Source organism: Molothrus ater, chromosome 10 (assembly GCF_012460135.2).
Source record: "Molothrus ater isolate BHLD 08-10-18 breed brown headed cowbird chromosome 10, BPBGC_Mater_1.1, whole genome shotgun sequence".
Classification (NCBI taxonomy): Eukaryota; Metazoa; Chordata; class Aves; order Passeriformes; family Icteridae; genus Molothrus; species Molothrus ater.
Window position 1 is genome coordinate 4,468,193 of NC_050487.2, and position 21,829 is coordinate 4,490,021.

Sequence of the window (21,829 nt, forward strand, 5' to 3'; positions counted from 1 at the left end):
TAAAATGCTAGAGGAGAGCAAAAAAAAAGTCTGTCATTCACATCTGACAATTTATGCAAATACTGCACAATTAAAAGATGAAGAAGCTCCAGACCACTGAGCCCATCTTGTAGTTGGTGGTCTGTTGGTCTGTTGTTGGAGTGGATCCTGGCTCTGTATTTCAGGATTCCTTTGGTAAGAATTGGGGATTTCTTTTCCTTCAGCCAGGCCTGGGTTGTCCCAGAGGGCTCTGGGGACAGCAGGCAGTGGCTGTGACCCTGCTCTCTGTGTGTCTGCTGTGATCTGGGCAGGTTTTCCCTGCACCCACCAGTGCTGACTGGGGAGATTCTCAGTTGGTGTGGGTGGCAGAGTTTTCCTAGCTGGGTTTGCTTGGGATGTGTTGTCTAGGGATGAAAAACAAGATTTCTGTCTCTTGGGCTCAGGGGTGCAACCAATCCAAAAGCTGAGTTCCCTATTCCACACAAAGTGCCTGTGTGGGTGATCCTGCTGCACAGCTCTGAGTTATTTTAGACCTTGCTGAGTGGAGGTTTTGATTACCACTGCTTGTTTTGCTCAGTGATGGCAAGAGTTGGCAAATGCCTCTGCTTATGTGCAGTGATTTCTCCTGGGATAACAGGTTGTGCTTCCTGGTAGCTCAGTCCCCTGAAAAGAAACACTTAGCATGGGAATTGGTTTGTTCTGTTGCCTGACATCAGAGATTTTGGCTGCAGGGTCTTGGGCTTTCTGTGAGAGGCATAGTCAGCACATTTGCTTTGTAATGGGCCAGATTTCAGGTCAGACAGCTGTGATTGCTGGCAGTGTGGAAATCCCAGAGGGTTTAATGCACTTCTTGGAACATGGAAGGAAATTCCTGCTTATTAGTGCTTCCTCCTAGCAAAGTGCTGTGGCTGAGTAGAGGTTTCCTGAGGGACGCTCAGAGGTACTCCTGAATTGCCTAGAAAATACCTTTTCTGATGTTTACTGTCACATCCTTAGAGAACAGAGGAGCTGCTCTGCAGACTTGAAAGCCCTTTAAAGTGCTGAGTGTTGAGCTTCAGGTCTTTGTCAGCGTAAAATGAGAGGCGGAGGTGCTTTAATTTTGGTTTCTATATGGTGTGTGTGTCATAATAAAGTTATATTTTAAGATCTGCTCAATTTTGAAGGTGTGATACAATAGAAACATGTTTACCCCAAACACATTTGGTTACTTTCATCTCTTTACAAATCTTGTTAGTAGCAGTGTTTGCAATACCTTTGGAAAGTAAGTTACATGACTTGTTTGTGTTTGTCTGTGGTGGTCTCCCTCCAGTGTTTTGTAATCTCAGATGTGCTGTGTGAGATTCAGGGAATGAGGTGTGCAGATGAGAAAATGGGAGTAAAGCTGCCTTCAAATTTTTAGACAGATGAAGTGCAAATGGTAAGAGACATAATTGTGAAAAGAGCAGAATACTTTCTTTCCTTCACCCAATTTATATAAAGCTGGAGCACATATAATGGCACATAACTTTAAAAAAGAGACCTAAGAGAGAAAAGACATCTCTCATTTATCAATTCAAAGGTAGGCTGGGTAATGTTACATAGATTGATGTAAGAGCTTGACTTGGAGATAAAGCAATGCATTTTTAAATAATGGAAATAATAATTATTTGTATCTCCAGTGTTCTGGTCTGCAGCAGCAATGCTGGAGGAATGTGAAACATATGAATGTTAAGACCATAATAAAATAGAGAACTAATCTTACACTCCTAAAATGAGTGTGGTGGGCACAGAACTGAAAATACCCATGTGAAAACCTTTCTGAAGACCAGAGGTGGGGAGCATTGTTGAAAGCCAGGTCTTTGCAACATCATTTCAGGAGAGTTTGCCTTATGTTGCTCCATTCCCTAGCGCTGCGTGAGGTCCTCCAGGCTGTGTTGTGTTCATGGATTTAACTTTTCAAGGCCAAGTTTTGCCCTCTTTGGTTGGCATGTATGAATGTGTGTTGCTATTAAAGTTTATCCCCAAAAGACACAAAAGCATGCAATGGTTAAGAACTTTATTAGCCTAAAGATTGCTTGAAAACTAAACAGCATAAATTGAAGTCAACTTATCACAAAGCTGTTTAGAAAGGTAATTAGATCTATAATTAGGCTTATGACTTTTGTTTCCATTCCCCTTTTGGGCATCTGATGATTGTGGGGTTTGGTGTTTTTCCAGCATCTTTTCACAAATAAGCCATTTGCAAATGTATGTGAAGCTGTGATTATAGAATTAGAATCACAGAATCCTTAAGACATCAAATCCAACCATTCCCCAAGCACTGACAAATCCACCACTAAACCATGTCCCCAAGTGCCACATTCACATGGTTTTTGAATGCTTTCAGGGATGGTGACCCCACCACTGCCCTGGGCATCCTAAACAACCCTTTCAGGGAAGAAATTTTTTTCAATATCCAACCTAAACCTCCCCTGTTGCAACTTGAGGCTGTTTCTTCTTGATTTGTCTCTTGTCCTCTGGGAGCAGAACCTGACTCCCACCTGGCTGCACCCTCCTGTGAGGCAGGTGTAGAAGGTCCCCCCTGAGGTGCCTTTTGTCCAAACTCCCATTAGCTGTCCTCCTCAAGGTACTTCTCTCTCCTGTTTGGAAGATACCCACCACTCTTCTCTGCCCCTTGCATGAGTTACAGCCAGCTCCTGGAGGGCAGAGCTTCTCATTTTCATGCTTTGTCTTCTTGTCAGCTTTGGAATCACTGCAGAGCAGGGGGTGATTGCAGCAGCTGCCATGCTCTTACCTCCCTGGCCCTGCCAATGTCCTTTGTGAGCTAAAAGTGATGCTGTCAAGTTCAAATGCTGAGTGTTTTGTAGCTGCAAATGCTGTCTTGGATTAACTTTAATAATTTCTTTGAAGTTGATCCTGGCAGCGCTGAGTGGCTAAAACAAAAGCATTTTGCTCACATAATACAGGGCCTAAAATGGAGTATGTTGAGCTGAGTGTATTTGACAGAAGAGCCCTTAAGGCTGTGGGTTTGCTCTCAAAACAGAACATAGACTCCCACCAGCTTTTCAATGCCTGTATGTACATACTCTCAGAAGTTCAACAATAAGCCTTTAAAATGCAGCTGGAATTAAAATGGTCAGGAAAAAATGCATTCCGTTTACTCTCAGATGTGACTTGAATCCTGACTAAATTTAGGGAAAAGGCCAGAAAGGGAGCAAAGTGGTTGAGACAGTTTAGCTTTCATTCTTGCAGAATGTTGGTGCATTTCTCTTACCTTACCTGCCAGTGTCAATATCCATGTTTAAATCACATAGTTCTTGTGTTTATCTGCCAGCCAAGTCTTTTGAATCCCCAAGTTTGAGACAGTCTTCCAGTGCTTTAGGATTTGCTGCTCTCCAACTTTAATGTTCTTTCTGTGTGGAGAATGTGGACTGGGAGGAGGAAACATGAATATATTCCTAACCCTTATTTTCCAGACAGTGGAACCTTTGTTTGAATGGCCTTTTACTAAATACATGAGGTTTCCCTGGCAACAATTTTTGGTGCTGAAGCTTTTTTCGCCATCTGTCCAATCAAGGGAAATCATGTTTGTGTTACAACTTCCAGATGGTTCATCAAGTTTGAATAAATCATGGCTAATGATTTATTACTCGTTTTTTGCTCTCAAATAACTTGTTTTTTGCTCACTTTCCACAAGTGTTTTATGTAGGCAGGGTAAAATAGTTGTTTTTAAGTTCTCAACTCCACTGCACTTTGAACTAGATTCTGAACACAATAAGGAAATGTTTCTACAAGAGCCCTGATGAAGCCATTTGTTCTCCACCTGCACTCGAGGGAGGGCAAACTCAGTAGCTGAAGTCTGCAAAGACACATTGTTGTCCTGCATCTCTTCTGACAATTATGGTCTCTGAGCTGTGTTTTTATTTTTACAAACCTTTGCTGTGCTTTCTGCATCAGACAGTGATAAGTGTTTGTGTGGTTGTCCTAGATACTGGCAGTTGGGATCTCTGTGGCATTTATAAATTAATTTTGATCTCCAGCATTTGACATCTCTGTCTTGCAGAGCATAACAGTATCTTCAAAGGCACAGGAGTCCCACACCTGCCTCTGCTTTCTGACGTGCAGACACTCAAATCCTGGAACATGCCTTGGAGCCAGATACTCCAATTATATCCAGACACACCCTGCTAATTAAACAGTGTTGTGACCTTCCTAGTAATTTAGCGTGCAAGCTTTGATTTCCCCCTTGCCTCCCAAGCCTCATATTTGGATTTAAGTTTATGAGGTGTGGGGTAAGAGCACCTTAACACTTTGTTTCCTGGAGAAGATGATGTAACCCATGCCTCACAAGTCTCATTAAACAAGAATTTGGGTGAAAGAGCTGTTTAAAAGGTTGGTGAATAACATTTTCTCTGTTTCTAGGGGTCCTGAAGACACCTGTTTTGAGTATGGGGTTTTCCCTGCTATCCTGAGTTTCCCGCTGGATTACCCGCTGAGCCCTCCCAAGATGAGGTTCACCTGTGAGATGTTCCATCCCAACAGTGAGTCTGATGCCACAGGGTGACCATGGGGGTGGGTTGCTTGTGCAGCTTAAAAAGAAACTTTTGCAGCAGAAGATGTGGCATCCTTCCCAAGGGTGGTTCTCTCCCTTCCCAACCTTGAGCAGGCAGCACGAGCATTCAGCTGCCCAGCAGTTTTGCTCTGTCTTAAGGTCCTTTTATCTTTATCCCATTATTCCTCATAAAATTTTTGCTCATCCAAAAAGGATTCCAGCAAATTCCATGCCTTTAAATCTTCTGTACAGGATGTGAGACTTAGTGAATTAATGCAGGCTCTTTCCAGACACAGAATCATGGAATATGCTGAGTTTGAAGGGACCCATCAGGATCACGGTGTTCAACGCCTGGCCCTATGCAGGACACCACAAGAATCCCACCATGTGCCTGAGAGCATTGTCCCAACACACCATGAGCTCAGTCTTGCTCTATGGCTTGTATTTAGGTATTTTGGTGTTATTTTGATGACTGAAAGGTTGTTCATGGGTCCAGCTTTATTAGGCAGCAGGGCTTTTGCCCCATGAAATCACGGGTTTAACCTTTCTGAGGGATCTCTCTGAAATAGAGTGCTCTGTCCAAGCAGACAACACATTTACAGGTGTTTAATATTAAGACTTTGCTGGCATTTGCTCTGTGATACTGATTGAGTTAGAGACCTTTTTCAACCTTAGTGAATCTGTGATGGTGACAATATTTCCTGAAGACTCTTCAGTGGGAGTAATTGCAGTGACAAGAAATACAGTTAACAAGTTTGAGCCCTGGACATGAAGAAAACCTTAAGTTTTTTTTAAAAACCCTTAAGGTTCCTTAAGGAAAAGGCAAGTGCTGTGCTCCTGCCTAGTGCTGCCTCTTCAGCTGACATTCTTGCACTTGGAAAACACAGCTCATAATCTCAGCTGGCAATCAATTTATTTCACCCTATATACAAGGAATTCTGCAATTTCTTGAAGTTTCTCTGTTATTCATTTCTGGAAGCACCACCTGTGCAGGTTCTTGCCCATTTAATCCACATCTTTATTCTCCTGTGGAGGACACACCTGCATGTTACAGCACAGAACTGTGTGGACATGCCCAAGGCATTGTGGCATCACTTCTGGAGCACTTTGGCACTTGGAAGCAGTGTGGCCATGTCAGCACCTTGCTCCAGCTGGACTAATTTACCCAAACTTCTTGCCAGGACTGGTCTCCCTGAGCAAATCCTTGTCCCTGCAGCTCCAGCTGTGGCCTTGGCTTGAGGTTCACTGCTTGCAGCTGTGTTGTGTGCAGCACTGCCAGGAGGAGTGGGGTGTGGAGAAGCACAAATTGCCTGACTCCTGTGTTAAAGAGTGGCTTTACACATGGGTGTTTCTTCCATGGGATAATTGGAACACACTGGATGGTCAGCTCAGCTCTTTAAAGCCCTGAGTCTCTGAGTCTTCTTAATCTGAAGCTGAGATCACCTGAAGTAGACACTTGAATCTTTCTTCTCAGCTGGGGTTGTGGTGGGCTGCTTCTACCCAGAAAGGGGTGGCTGGGCTGTGCTTTTTCTGTTTATTTCTCCCCCTGTGAGAAATCACAAGGAAAATGTTTAAAAAGTCTGCTGTGTCCCCTCATCTTTGCAGTTTATCTTATGTGAAGGAGGAATTGGGATATCACAGAACTTCTGTCTTCTCTTATATTAAAATGACCTTGGATACTCTGGCAAAAGTAACTGAATAGTGATGAAAGGCATTGCTTGCATTGGCACTGAGCATCAGTGTGGGGAGATCTCAGGATCACAGGTGGTTTGGGAAGGATTGTTGGAAAGGACATTAAAACCCATCCTGTCCTACCCCTTGCCATGGGCAGGGACACCTCCCACTGTCCCAGGCTGCTCAAGCCCTGTCCAGCCTGGCCTTGGGCACTGCCAGGGATCCAGGGGCAGCCACAGCTGCTCTGGACACCCTGTGCCAGGGCCTCAGCACCCTCACAGGGAACAATTCCTTCCCAATATCCCCTCTTACCCTGCCCTCTGGCAGTGTGCAGCCATTGCCCCTTGTCCCCAGTCCCTCTCCAGCTTTCCTGGAGCCCCTTTAGGCACTGGCAGGGACTCTGAAGTCTCCTGGAGCTTTCTCTTTCCCAGGCTGAGCACTCCCAGCCTGTTTCTGGGGCATCTCTCTGTGGCCTCCTTTGGACTCGTTCCAACAGCTCCACGTCCTTAGGCTGGGGCCCCACAGCTGGACAGGGGTGGGTCTCACCTGAGCAGAGGCACAGAAGCTCCATACATCTTCCTGCAATCAGCCTTTGATGTCTTGACTGTGCTGCTGTGTTCCAGCTGTTTTAAATGAGGCACTGCACAGGAACAGGAGTGAAATCCCTTCTGCCAGTGGGTTCCTGACTTGCAGAAAGTGCTGATTCAGCACCTGCCCTGCTGTTTTCACCTCTTCCAGCTATGGTTTAGAGCAGCTCCAGTCCCCAGCCTGGGGCTGCAGGAAGGACTGTAAATTGAAGTGCTCCACAGTGCTTACGTGCTTGGGCATAGCTGGGGGAATGGAAGGAGCTGGAAATGAGCACAGCTGCTTCCGGCAGTCATTCCCACTTTTTGTTTTGTCTTGCTTTCCTGGCAATGGCACCAGCTTGGTCACCTGAGGAATAGGAGCCCTGAAATTATTGTGCTAAGGTTGTCATTCCTCAGGAGCCTGCCATGCAGGAGAATTAGGCCATGTTGGTAGAGCAGTGTTTTCTTTTGAGGTGCCTCCTAACCTTTGTTTGGTTTCATTACCAAGTCAGTGGAGTCCAGTCTCTGTGAAGACAACTTGTACTGTTGCTTGTGCTAAAGGTGGGAGGGGAAGCACCTGGATCCTTAATTCATAGGTTTCCTTGTTTCCAGGTGCTTTAATGCAGCTGAGCTTTAAGCAAAAAAAAAAAAAAAAATAGTAGTGGGAATTCTTCTGATTGCACCTCAGTAATATTAAAAAAAAGATCAGTTCTACTGTTCATAATATATTTAACATAACACTTTATTTTTTTCTCATGTTTATAATATATATAACATAACACTTTTCCCTCCTTTGTGTAATCCTTTTCATGGTCACAGTCCAGTGGAGGACTCCAATGTGCATTCAGTGCATTCATTTCCATTTAAGTGGGACTGGTTACCTGCTTGGAGCTGTGTCTGTGCATAAATTCTTGCCTTATTCCACCAGGCTCCATCACTCATTTTTTCCATGGAGCCTTCCACTGGTTATTAAATGACACAAGTGCTCCCAGCAGGCATTTGGAGAAGGAGTTGCTTAAAGAAGATTTGCCCTGGGGTTTTGTTTATCATATTTTGTGTCCTCTTGCTTATAGAGGAAATTTAAACCTCAACTTAGTTTTAATCATAGAAGAGCTAAGTCTTAAGGCTGATCTGTGCCTAAGAGATGGAGATGCTGAGCATTTCCACCAAGTAACAAGCAATCCTGTGTACTTTTTGTGCAGTTTACCCAGATGGGAGAGTGTGCATCTCCATCCTTCACGCTCCTGGGGATGACCCCATGGGCTACGAGAGCAGCGCGGAGCGGTGGAGCCCCGTGCAGAGCGTGGAGAAGATCCTCTTGTCTGTTGTCAGCATGCTGGCAGGTGAGCCCTGCTGTCCTGGCAGCCCTTCCTGAGTGTAGCCTCTTGCTTTTTGCTTTGTTCACTGAGCAAAGCATGTGGAAAGCTGCTCAGCAGCAGCCACAGTTCTTAAAGCCTTGGGGTTTATTTATTTATTAGTGAACCAGTGTTCTGAGAAGGGTTGGGAAAAATGCAACTGAATTAGTAATGGGGGTTACTGCAAGGCTTTTCTTCCAGGTTGGGAACTAGTGATGGGTCAGGTGGTGCCAGAGGCTCAGCTGGACAAAGCCCTCTCTGTATTTGCTGTGCTGTTCTTTATGTTTTAAAGCTGTGTTGGATTTGGCTTTGGCAGCTGAAGGATTATCAGACCAAACCAGTACAGTAAACTGGAGCCCATGGCCTCTGGTTCAGAAGCCAGCACACTCTGTTTCCCTTTGTTGTTCCTAGCTTGGGAGTATGCCCCACTCTGGCATCTCTGGTTCAGAGGAAGGCTTCTTGAGAAGAGACCTGGGGTGAAAAACTTTTTGTGGAGCCTTTCAAATGGTTTTTCATAAATCTAACAAGGGCTGTGGATCAGCTCTGTCATGTACAGCTCTCTGAAAGATGGATCATTTTCCACACAGTGGACAGAGCCACTGAACTGCCTGAAGAGGGCAGAGCCATGTCCCTTAGAACTGGTTGTGAAGGATAAATGGGTTTAGAAGCTGCAAAGTTGGCCAAGGAGCAAGCAGCAGATTCCTGCATGGGACTGTTTCAGCTTTGGAATAGTAACCTGCAGTTGGGAAGCTGTGCAGACAAGCAGTACCCATGGGAGTCCCATGGCTTCCAAGAGCTTGGTTTGTGGTGCAGCCTCACCTGGACTGGGAGGTGTGGGAGTCACCTGGTCTCCTTCTCTGCCTCTGCATCCTGTTTTCCCATGGCTTTTGGAGAAATTAGGCTAAAACACCAGTGGCCAGCTTCTTTCAGGGCACTGGAAATCTCTGAGCCCTGGCTATGCAGGTAGTGTAAGCCCAGGTTCACCAGGCTGGAGGACCTGCACACCTGCTGGCTTTTAAGGTGCACCATTTGAAAGGCTCCACAAAAAGTTTTTCACCCCAGGTCTCTTCTCAAGAAGCCTTCCTCTGAACCAGAGATGGCAGAGTGGGGCATATTCCACGTGGAGAAGGATGGAACCCAGATACTGCCATGAACTGGGCTGGGGTGGGTGTGACTGGTGTGTCAAGGGAGGTGAGCAGAGGATGGTAGTGCCTTCTGGAGCCCCAGGATAGAGTCCTGCTGCCCACAGATCTTGTAAACCCTGGGTTTCAGCTTACCTCCATAAAAAATGGAGACCTCCCTGTGCTTCATAAAGCATTCTGAAATCATCTGATGAAAGATGTTGCAGAAGTGAAAGCATATTCCATGGGTTTCCTTGGATTGTTTTGTGGGTTTCTAATAGACCAAACCATCCCAACAAGGGACAGCCTGTTTGGGTGACCTGCTTGGAGGGGTTTTGTGTCTGGGAAGCTGGAGAATAAGGAAAAAAACGTTGTGCAGGGAGAAACACACAGTTTTAAAAGCCCTTGACAGTACTGGGGGTGCCACATTGTGTTGGCCATGTGCATAGTGGGGCTCCACTGCTGAAAGCACAAACAAAAGAAAGCCCTGCTGCCCCTGTGCCATTTGTTTCTTGCCTAAACTCAAACTTGTTGTGATATCCTTTCTCTCGTGGTCGGTCAAATCAGAGCCTTCTGGGAATGCAGGAGCTGTCACTGGATTTGCTGTAGTGATGTTTCTGCAGCCTCAAGGAGGAGAAGTGTTGGAAAGCCCTGGGGAAGAGGCATTCCTGAGGAAGCAAGAAGCTCCATTGCCCACCTACTTTTGTCTTTCTTGTTTCAGAGCCAAATGATGAAAGTGGAGCCAATGTAGACGCCTCCAAGATGTGGCGGGAAGACAGAGAACAATTTAACAAAATTGCCAAGCAGATTGTGCAGAAGTCACTTGGACTTTAAGCTCACAGAGAGACTGAAGCGTTTTGTATTTCTCTCCACCTGGAAATGAGCAGTGCTCAGTGCTGGTACCAAAAAGGAAAACTTTGTAAAACTATTGGCCTAGTTCTTATAATTTGTTATTTATTTACCATCTCTTTTCTTCCACTGCTCCAGAGAAGCCTCTAGTTCACTCACTAAATTGTGTGGAAAAGGGATTTAATGGTAGAGAAAAATACAGAGACAATGCTGTTTCAAAGGCTGCTTGTTGCTACCTTCCTTTGTGGTGTGGAAAGCCTGGAGATTTGGCAATCTGCAGCCCTCCCTCACCCATCTGCTGTTGGAGAGCAGTGCTGGTTTGGATCATCTGCTGGCAGAATTAGCTGTGTTTTTATAGGTAGCATTGCATCTGGAGCAGCAGTAGACAGGAATTACTCTATCCATTCTGTACTTGTTAGGTTAAGGGCAGCAGTTGCAGTCAGAAATGATTTGAAGAGTATAGTTAGCAGGAGAGGCTGTAGAGCAGAGCTGTAGTCAAGGTGTGTTAGCAAAGAAAGGAACTTCAGGGAGTGAGCTGTGAGGGCTAGTTGGGGTCTGATATGGCCTGGTGTTCCCATGTACCACTGTGAGTTTGTACTGAGCCTTTGAGTCAGTGCTGGCTTGGCAGAAATCCCAAGAGCTGCTCCTTGAGGACACTCAGTTGTAAACTTCACACTCAGAGGCACAAGGTGTAAAGGCTGCATTGTGCAAGGTCACCTGGGTGAGGTAGGTCCTTGGCAGTTGCAAAATCCAGTGAGGATGTTTTTGCTCTGCTGGGCATGTTCACAGCTCTGCAAGAGTACCAGCTTGCTCTGGTGACATGTGAGTGTTGAGAGGATTTGGCACTGCTCTGCCATTACACCTGTCCCCCATTTTCAGGTGAACGAGCCAAGGTGAGCATGATGGACTTACAAAAATCACCTGAGTGCTCTTGTGTATTAAATAGGAGCCAGAGAGGATGGGCTGTTTGCTGGAGGATGGTACCAGGTGTGCTTTGGACATCTGCAGTGTTGTAGCCAGCGTGCAGGGTGCAGGAAATACCAGCTGGTCAGTTCCTAAAACTGCTGAGGGGCCTCTGCTGACCTTTCTGCTTTGCAAGCCAATCTCATGTGTAGGTCCAAATTTCTCCAATTTACTACAAGCAATAACATGCCCATTGATAGCACATGGAATCCAATTTTGTTGGCAGCTTTAAATGGGCTAAATTTGACAAGGGCTGTTGTTTTTTTTTTAATGTGAAAAAGTGTGATGTGGAAGGAGTCACACCATGAAGAAAGCTTTACAGAGGTGATCGTGTGCATGTGTGTGGTACAACTGTTCAGCATTTCTGTCTTGCTGCCTGTGCTGCAGATCACACTTTGCCATTGTTGTGCACCTCTGAAGAGTTGTATTGCTACAACCTGCTGATTTTACCTCCTTGTAGAAATAATTGTGGCTTTGATGTCAGGGTGGAAGTGGGACTGGACATAGTTTGGGAGCAGAGATGATGAAATAGTGTTGTACCTAACTAGTATTTCAAGGCATACAGGAAAATGTAGCACTTTATGCAAACTGGGAGCGTTTTCTGGAGTAGAGGGAGGATTGTTCCTGGGAGTACTGCAGCCACCTTTGGGAACAACCCTGGAGAGCTGCAGCAGCCACTGCAGAAACACAGACATGGCAAAAGTGGGGTTTGCTTAAGTGCTGAGTGTTTTATTCATGTGTGCTTGCTCATTATCTTGATTTTATGGTGGGATTTAGTCTGTATACTGAAAATAAAGTGCTTATATTTTCTCCTTTTATAGTTGTACACAAATGTATTGCAGTGGGTGTTGTATATGAGTAACCACACAGCAAGAGACCTGCTCCAAAGGGGTGGAAGGGTTCATTCTAACCCAGCTAAAACATGGCATACTTTAGCAGTGAAAGAGCTGACATGATTGCATGGACTTTCCAGGCAAATGTCTTGTCTCTAATGCTGGCAGTGGCTGGGTAATTAAAAGAAAACTATAAAAATCTGATGGTGGGCAGATGTGGTGTAGTTTATGTCATTATATCCATGTGTCTGGCCTAGGAAGTTCTTGTGAACGTGAAACAGGTGAATTCATTCAGAATGTGCTGGTATCAGCACTTGGATCTGAGGAGAACACGTAGATCATAGAATGACTGAAAGGTTTGGATGGGAACAAACCCTAAAGACCATCTAGTTCCAGCCCCCTGCCACAAACAGGGACAACTTCCACTCAAGCAGGTTTCTCAGATGCCCAGTTCCTACTCAGAGCTCCCATAGTCCTCAAATCTCTGTTCAAAAGTAAAAAAACCCAAACTTTCTTTTTAAGTGACTGACATGCAGTGGGGTTGCTGATGGGCATTTGAAGCCACCCAGTGACAATATCTACCTCTCAGTCTTAAAGATGGCAGAAGTTCACCTCAGAGCACTGAAACTTGATGTTGCCGTGAGAACTGTCCTACCCTGGTGGCTGTTTACTCAGCTGCAGGCAGAGGGTGAGCATTTGTGTGCATTGAAATTCATTGTTCATTGTGATCATTTAGGAAGGAATTCCTCCCTGTGAGGGAGGTGAGGCCCTGGCACAGGCTGCCCAGAGCAGCTGTGGCTGCCCCTGGATCCCTGGAAATGTCCAAGGCCAGGGCTTGGAGCAACCTGGGATAGTGGAAAGTGTCCCTGCCCATGGCAAGGAATGGAGTGGGATGAGCTTTAAGGTCTCTTCCAACCTACACCATTCTGGGATTCTGTGGAAGGTTTAAAGGTTAGATTCCCTGCTTCTATTTGCCAAAAAGAACTAAAACTTCATTATTCTGCAACAAACTGAATCCTTGCATAGAGCAGGAGGGTTCAGCTCCTGCAGGTGGGGAACACCTGAAGTTTTAGTTCTTTTTGGCAAATAGGTGTGTAGCTCCTGGGATAGACTTCCCTGAAAGACTTAATTGTGTCCCTGAATGAGCACTCATGTTGGCAGGATGTGCAGTAGTGGCCAGTAGCAATGTTTTTCTGAGCAGTTGTCTTTTTTCAGCCTGAAACACTTACTATAAAACATGTTCCTTGGGGAGTGTCAGAGCTCTACAGGTGTCATGCATGTAGGAAAGTATTAAAGATTTTTTTTTTTTAAAAAATCTTTTTCTCTGGATTGTATTTGCTTTAGGCTTTTATATTGAAAAAAAGAACCCCAACCAAACCCTCCAACAAAGCTGTAAAAATGCAAGCAACATCCTCTGTCAAGCTTTTGTATATACACACATCCACACACGCTCGCTGTTGTTTTTCCTTGGCAGAGGGGCTGTGTCAGAACACACACAGTGGGCTGGGAGACATCCATTAACTGGGTTGGTGTGCCTTTGAAAGTGTGAGAGGCGTTGGAGCCACATGAAACGGCTGCAGCTCGGGGGCAGAGCCAGCTCTGGGCTCCCTGCCAGCTTTTTTTTTGCCTTTCTGGGGTGCTGTCTTGAATGGAAGGTGCTGTTCTGCTCTGGGATGGATGCAGCAGGGAAGCTCTGTGCCAGGTGCCTTCCTGGTGAGGATGCTCTGTATGTTTTACCCCTGTGAGGATGGAAAGGAGAAGCAGCAGAGATCTGAAATGTCCCTTCCCAGTGCCAGCCGTGCTGCTGAGACTGGGATTGTCTTGGATGTGGCATTGCAAGGGCTCCTGATGCCCCCTCTCCTGCTGCCAGGTGCCACCTGATGTCTTGGGCACCAGAAGTGCTGTGCCAGGCTCCCTGGTGCTGCAGGGATGAAACCATCACTGAGGAGGGAATTGTTGAAGCCATCTGACATTTGGTGATCCTGCTTGGTGCTCTCATGGCCCCACAGGAGCGTGGGAGGGCTGGGAGATCTGTGCCTTTCAATCCTGGTGATCTTCTGCCTCTCCATGGGTCTTCTCCCTGGGCAGGGGGTGTAAGAGCCCCAGGAGAACCAGCCAGGTGGCTTTGAAGGTGGCCCACAGCCCTGAGAGGGGACTGGGCAGTAGCTGAGGTGATGGGGTGTGTTAATAGATAATGAATGGCAGTGCCATGGCCTGTGGGTTATTACAGGGGAGCTGCTGGAGGGAGCAGTGTGTGTGTGTGTGTGGGGGAGCTCTCAGCAGGGATTTGGGAGCAGGTCTGTCTGGTCATGTCCCTGCCAAGTCCTGTCCTCAGTCCCCTTCCTCCATGCTCCATCCTGAGGGGGGGATGAGGCTGGGGCTCTGTCACAGCTCTGGCCAGAGCTGGGTGTCCCTGCCTGGAGGGACTGCAGGGGGTGGCCAGGCATTGGAAAATGTGGGTCCATCAACGAGGAGAGAGAATGATGCATCTGACTCCATGTTCTTACAAGGCTAATTTATTACTTTATTATACTATATTATAGTATAATATACTATACTAAAGAATACAGAAGGAAGAGAAGAAACTGTGGCTCAGAGAAGAAACTGGCTGCCCCTGGATCCCTGCAAGTGTGCAAGGCCAGGCTGCACAGGGCTTGGAGCAGCCTGGAATAGTGGAAGGTGTCCCTGCCCATGGCAAGGGTGGAACTGGATGAGCTTTAAGGTATAATACACTATAGTAAAGAATACAGAAAGGATACTTACTGAATGTTAAAAGATAGTAATGAAAACTTGTGACTCTCCAGAGTCCCAACACAGCCTGGCACTGATAGGCCAATGAGTAAAAACAACTCACAGCAGAATCCAACAAAACAATCACCTGTGGGTAAACAATCTCCAAACACATTCCACATGAGCACAACACAGGAGAAGCAAATGAGATAAGAATTGTTTTCATTTTCTCCAAGGCTTCTCAGCTTCCCAGGAGAAAAATCCTGGGTGAAGGGATTTTTTCAGAGAATGTGAATGCCACAGCCAGGAAGGGCTGTCCTGGGCCAGAGCTCACTGAGGAGGGAAGGCAAACACCCCTGCTGCAGCCAGGGGTGGGTTCAAAGCAGAGAAATGCAGGATGCAACATGCAGGGGATGGGGGGCACCCACGCACTTGTGTGCAGGGCCCAGCATGGGGAGGTTCTCCACCCACAGCTGGGATGGAAGTTTGGGCCCCAAACAGTTCTCCCCATGCCAAAATAATCTGGCAGATTGAACCCAATTGGGCTGGGATGGGGATGTTGAATGAATCTGGGTTTCTTTGCAAAGTCTGCCTGGGATGGGCTCACACAGACTCCTCTCCTGGTGTGGTGCTTCACCAGGATCCCTGTCTTGAGGGATCTTCAGGTCAGATCCCTGAGATCGGAGCAGATTGGATCCCTCCAAGCTTGGTCAGCAGGTCAGGTGCTGGGGGATCTCCCTTTGTGAGACAGGTGTGTTAGAGACATGGCCAGGTCTCCAAGCTGAAAATGAACAGCAGAGCTCATCCCCAGGGATGCCTTGCTTCCCCTTGCCCTTCATCCTTCTGGGAGCTAGGAAATGGTGAAATATGGAGTGGGTTGGATCAGGTGAACTTGTTCCGAAGCAAAAACCTCTGGTGTTGGAGATCCTTCCTTGGTATCTAATAGGCTTGCTCTGAGGGTGGCTCCAGAGGGGCCTTGCTCAGCCAGAGCTTGGCTTTTCTCACCTGTTCTTGCAATGGAGGAGGAGGGCAGACAGGCAGGCTGCAGTCCAGGTGTTTTCAAGCTCACTTTGCCTGGAGAGGCAGTTAGAAGTTGAGCTTTGTCCTTGGCCAGATCCTGGTTTGATATGGGATCTTCTCCTTGGAACCTAGGCATGGCCTTGGTGGGAGGCCTGGGGTTTGTGGGCTGTGGGAAGCTCCTAAGGCTCTGTATGAAGAGTGGCTTTACAAAAACATCAGTATTCTTGGAGAAGCCACTTCTCCAAAGTGTCCCTATCCAGCCTCACATAGCATTTGAAACTTTCAGCATCTGTCCCTGGAACACCCAGTCAGCGACCAGGGGGCATTTGCTTTATTTTATCCATTCATCACCATCCTACAAGACTCATAGGTTGAATTCTCTCTCACACAGTAGATCCCTTCTTTGCTCAGGGAAGAAGCTGTGGCTGCCCTGTCCCTGGCAGTGTCCAAGGCCAGGCTGGACAAGGATTGGAGCAACCTGGGACAGTGGAAAGTGTCCCTGCCCATGGCAAGGGTGGAACTGGATGAGCTTTAAGGTCCCTTCCTACCCAAATCATTCTACCATTCTTCTGTAGAAGAAGAATGGTAGAAAGGCTTCTGTTCCCCCTTGGAGACACACAGAAGTGATCAGGGTGATCTTCATTTGAGAAGTGATCAGGGTGATGATCTCTTTCACTTTGAGAAGTGATCAGGGTGATCTTCAATTTGACAAGTGATCAGGGTGATCTCCTTCCCTTTGAGAAGTGATCAGGGTGATGATCTCCTTCACTGAGAAGTGATCAGGGTGATGATCTTCACTTTGAGAAGTGATATGGGTGATCTCCTTCCCTTTGCCAAGTGATCAGGGTGATCTTCACTTTGAGAAATGATCAGAGTGATCTTCGCTTGGAGAAGTGATCAGGATGATCTCCTTTTTGAGAAGTGATCAGGGTGTTCTCTTTCACTTTGAGTCCATGCTGAGCTTGCCCCTTCCCCACCACAGGCACTGTGCCAGGCTGGTCACAGGGATCTGTGAGTCATCACAGAATCGTTTATTTGGAAAAGAACCTCTAAGATCGCCGAGACGAACCATCCACCCAGCGCTGCCATATTCCCATGCATGAGCATCCCAGGAATGCCCAGCGCTGCTGTGGAGCTGGAGAGGAGCTGTGGTGGGTGGATGCCCCTGCTGACAGTGCTGTCTGTGCGCTGGTGGAGAGCTCGGAGCCTCGGTGGCAGGGGAACCCCGTCCCCGGAGCGCAGGGGGCCGCGGTGCCGCAGCCGGAGAGCCTGGGCAGCAGCGTCGCGCTGGAAGAGCTGCCCTGAAGAAAGTCGTGGAAAACAATAGGAATTGTTCTCTGCCTTTGTTCGCTTTCCTTGCCGGATGTCGGAGGAGAGGCAGCCGGCGGGTGGGCAGAGCAGAGCGAGCGTGGCACCAGCAGCCCGCCTGCCCCGCTCCTCCCGCGCCGGGATCATCGCTCCTGCGGGAATTAAACGGGGAAAACGCCCAGCACTTGGCGTTAAAATTTTTAAAAGTTTAGTAGTAATAAAATGGTTATAAAATAGTAATATAATTAGAGGAATAATGATTTGGACAATTGGGATTAGGACAATATGAGACAACAGAAACAAAGAGTTACAGACAGTTCGGGTACCTTTTTCTGGGCAGCATAAGCCCAAAAAAGGACACCCATTAATAAAGGATTAACCCTTAAAAGCAATAGCCTGTTGAATATTCATACATCTCATACATGATGCATAAATTCCATTCCAACACAGGATTCTGTCTGGTCAGTGTCAACTTCTTCCTCTTAATCCTAAACGGTGTCTTCATGGCTGAGCGAGGCAGGAAGTTCGTTTCTTCTGATAAGAGAGCAATAAATTTTCTTTCTCTGAAAGATTTAGGTGTCCTGTGGCTGCTATCTGGTGCAAGTACCTCATTCCTTTCTTTAAAAAAACATACCCCACATACATAGTTCCTATTTTAACTACAAAAGTTACCCTTCAACTACAAAACTACATTTACCATTCTATTAAAATGTTAATACAGCACTACTAATCAATACAACAAAATACATATAGTAAATATCTGCGTAGAGCCATATAATAATATGCACTTTTCCTATTAAAGTTTGACATTGTCATACGAGTCAGAGATAAAATTGGCCAGTGGTTCTCTGTGTCTGGGGGCAGGAGGTTTTCTTATAGCTGCAGATGCTAAAGCTGCTGTTTGCTCAGGGACCTCACCCCGTGATCTCAGCCCAGATTTGCTGCCAGCACTGGGGGTTGTGGTGCCCACACTCTCCCAGGGCAGGCGGTCTGAGGTGGGTTTGTGGCACAGAAGTTGCTGACTGTCCCTAACCTGGCAGCCATGGGATCATTTCAGCACTGTGCTTCCCGTTTTCTATCCCTGCCAGCCCTCAGTGGGCCCGAGCACGTGGGGAAAATCCCTGGGTTTCCTTGCTGTGGCTGCCTGTGCTGCTGACAGCCATCTGCCTGCTGAGAGCTGGTGCTGTGGTCACTGCCCAGATCAAAGGGCTGCAAGCAGAGGCGGGGGAGGGTTTCCCCCTGCACTGCCAAGGGAGATTCCCCATGCCAGAGCCAGCCCTGGGGCTCAGGTGTTACTCCAAGGCAGCCTACAGAGAGAGATCACAGCATCAGGATCCCTGAGTGGTTTGTGTTGGGAGAGATATTAAAGCTCATCTCACTCCAATCCACCTTCCACCAGCCCAGGTTGCTCCAATCCCCATCCAGCCTGGCCTTGAGCATTTTCAGGGATGGAGAGCCCACAACATCTCTGAGCAACAGTCAGCACAGAGCACTTGGCGCGGGGTTTGTTTGGCCAAGCTGGCAGCTCCCCACTCAGAGCCCCTGGGTGTGCATGCTCAGCCTGGTGAGCTGCTGATCCTGATGCAGGGAGGAAAGCACAGGTGTTTCCAAAACCCAGCTGCTCTGCACAGCCCCAGGTGTTGGGACAAGAGTCATTGCTGAAGGAGATTAAAGCACAGGCAGTGAGCAAGGAACATGAGTGTTGCCTCCTTCCCCTTGGCCTCTGAACTCTGTTTATTCCCTTTGTGGAGAGATCTCAGCTGAGCTCTAAGCCAAGCAGAATTTTCCCACTGCAGGTGGAGCAGAGGGTCCAGGCAGAGCTCCTGGGTCTCTTGCACCACCACCCAGTGAGCTGTAAGCCCCTGTCCTGCTCTTTTGCCTCTGAAATGTACAGAAAATACCCAGAGCACTGTTCCCACAGTTGGTGTGCTCGTGTTTGCCTGGGTTGGATGCTGTCCATCCAAAGTGGTGAGTCTGGGGATCCTGTGGCTGTGGGGAGGTGGCTCAGCCTCTTCAACAAGTTTGGGCACACTGGAGGAAGGTGACAAAAATTAAAACAACTACATCAACAAGGGACAGGCAATAGTGAAGAGCTGTTGGTCACATGCAGGGCGAAATGAGGGGAGATGCAGCTGTGGGGGCTGCACAGCCCCATCTGAAACAGCTCCAGTGTGGAAGCGTGGTCTCAAAGCGTGGTCTCAAAGCGTGGTCTCAAAGCATGGTCTCAAAGCCTGTCTTCCCTTGTACTGGTGAAAGTTAAGTGTCTGCTTTCTGGAGCCCTTTCAGAGCCTGCCAGCTCAGCTGCCATGTGTCCTCCAAATGCAGGGCAGGATGCTCAGCTTCCTCCTGGCTGCCTGGACAGGCACATGGGCTGCAACCCATGGCCAAAGCAGGCTGGGGGCTCCCAGCTCCTTCCTTCCCTGGGGCTGGCAGTGGGTGTGGGGCCAGGGAGGGCTCTGGGACACGATGCTGGTGGCTGGCAGGGATTGCTCCCGAAGGCAGCTCCATGCTGGGAAGCTGGCAGCAGGACTTGCTGTGTTGGGGCGGCTTTGTGCTTTTTTTTTTTTTTTGGTGGTTTTCCTAAAAACGGTGCCTTTTGCAATCCTCCCAGTCTTTCACAAAACTTTTCCTGGCAGAACCTCTCCAAAACTTCTGGGAATTCAGCTTTTGAAAGGCGTTGGGGTTAAAGACGTTTGCTCTTCTGTACAACGCTGACAGGTTCCCTGGGGTGGGGATCTCTCGCCGGAACTGCTTTATGGTGCTGGGTTGGACTCAGGGAGCTCAAGTTGCTCCAGGGAAGATTTTCAGCCTGGGAGAAAGGGCAGAGGTGACAAGGGAGGAGCCTTGGAAGTGGCTGAGGATGGAGGCCTCATTCCACCATGGTGGGGAAGGTGGGGAAGGTTGAACCCAGTGTGGTTTGGGGAACTGCGACCTGGGATGTCACCCTAAGAACAATTCCCCCCATCCCATTCGTAGCTGATCCCAAAGGGCTGATGTCCACCTCATCCCACCATGCTGGGGAAGGTGTTCCAGTTGTTGAACCCAGTGTGGTTTGGGGAACTGCGACCTGGGATGTCACCCTGAGAACAATTCCCCCCATCCCGTTCATAGCTGATCCCAAAGGGCTGATGTCCACCCTGCTGCTCACACAGGTGAGACCAGCTCCACGTGCTCATCACTGACCTCCAGTTCTCTCCCCGTGCATGTGAGTGTGGCAGGCTCTGATGATGCAGACAGCAGAGCAGACAAAAGCTGGGGACACCATGGGTTGGGCATTTGTCCATCAGTTACTTATAGGGTCCCTCAAAGCTTTGCCCTTGCTGATGCCTGCGCTGCGTTTCAGGGAAAAATACTTGACAGACTTAGAGAGGTCTTTTCCAACCTAAAGGATCCTCTGATTATATACAGATGTCAGGAATAAAGACTGAAATGAATAAGGCATGAAGCCCTGAAACACGGCTTTGTGTCTGCAAATAATAAGGAATGAGTTACAGCCTTGGACAAGCAGGAACGTTCCCCCGTGTGCAGGGTCCAGCCGGCCCCTGGCGTCGGCGAGGTGCCCTCCTCACACTGTCCCCTGCAGGAAAGCTCTGCTTGCAGTGGATTGCCTGCAGATGGCTTTCTCAACCTTTCCTAACCCAGGGAGGGCCAAACCTTTCTGGTGAAAATCCAAGGATCATTTTGTTCTGTGGAGCCACCACATGGTTTTATTTACGCCCCATGAGAATTAGGCAAACGTCTCGCTGTTTGTCTCTTTTATTTCATCCCCTCGTGCTTGTTTCTGCACACAGGAATGTGTGCCTGTGTGCTTAGGAGCTATTTTGCAGACCACTTCCTACTGTCCTGGGGACAAGGAGCAGGTCCTGGACCCAATGTGACAGTGGGGAGCGATGTGTCCCTGTCCTTACTTCACATCACAACTCCAGCAAAGCTCCAGGCCCTGGCCAAGCCACTCCACCATCTCCTGCCACACCAGCATCCCAGCCCAGGGAGGGGCAAAACCCTTCAGGTCCTTCAATGTCCCTGTCCTCACATGGAGACTGTTCATTAACGTGGCTGAACAGCAGCCTGAGCCCACCATGTCCTCTGTGCTCATCACTGGGGGGCTTCAGTCCCTCCACCTCTTGCCTGGAAATCCACAGGTCTCCCTGTGTCAGCATGTCCTTGGCACTGAGGATGTCCCCACTGACTGGGTTTTTTTGGCCAAGAAAGCACTGAAAGGTAGCTGCATCCTCTTTGGAAAACCAATGGACTCGGAATCTCTGCCAGGACTTTCCCTGCCTCCCTCCCTGGACCCTTGCAGAGCCTCAGCAGGAGCCTTCCCCAAATCCTTCCCTTGCTCAGGGCAGTTCTGCCAGCTCCCAAAGCCACGCTTAACTTGACACATGTGTGCAGCCCTGGGAACTGTGGTGGCTCTGATTCTTGTTTGTGATGCCTTCCCCAGCTCCAACCTGACAGCAGCCTTCCCTCCAGTGCACACCTCTCTGCCAGACATGCTTGGAACACCAAATCCATCCTGGAGATGGCCTGGGGTTCCAGTGGGGTGACTGCTCCCAGTCCCAGCCCTGGTGGGTGCTCTCAGGGCTGTGAGGAGTATCAGGAGGGACTGTGCCTGCCAGGGGAGATGGGACGGTTTGTCCTCCTGCATGCCTTGTGTTCACCTCCAGCAGCTGCCATTCAGGGCCCCCAGCTGCCATTTGGAACTCCCAGGTGCCATTTGGAACTCCAGGTGCCATTCAGGACCCCCAGGTGCCATTTGGAACTCCCAGGAGCCATTCAGGACCCCCACCTACCTTTTGGGACCCCCAGGTTTGATTATGTCTGTGCCACTGGACACCATCCCTAGCACGAGGATGAGGATGAGGAGACAGCAGTGTTTTGTCTCTTGCAGAGATGTCAA

General features: G+C 48.2%; 1 protein-coding gene across 3 annotated transcripts in view; it reads left to right on the forward strand.

The window, feature by feature from the left end:
- The window catches only part of UBE2G2 (ubiquitin conjugating enzyme E2 G2), a 41,062-nt gene extending 29,208 nt beyond the window's left edge, over positions 1-11,854 (forward strand). For all 3 annotated transcript variants that reach the window (XM_036388642.2, XM_036388641.2, XM_036388643.2), the window contains exons 4-6: positions 4,381-4,499; positions 7,953-8,093; positions 9,948-11,854. In XM_036388642.2, coding sequence (XP_036244535.1) covers positions 4,381-4,499; positions 7,953-8,093; positions 9,948-10,060 — 373 coding nt within the window. In that variant the 3' untranslated portion in view covers positions 10,061-11,854. The remainder of the gene's footprint in view (positions 1-4,380; positions 4,500-7,952; positions 8,094-9,947) is intronic.
- The last annotated feature ends 9,975 nt before the right edge of the window (positions 11,855-21,829 follow it).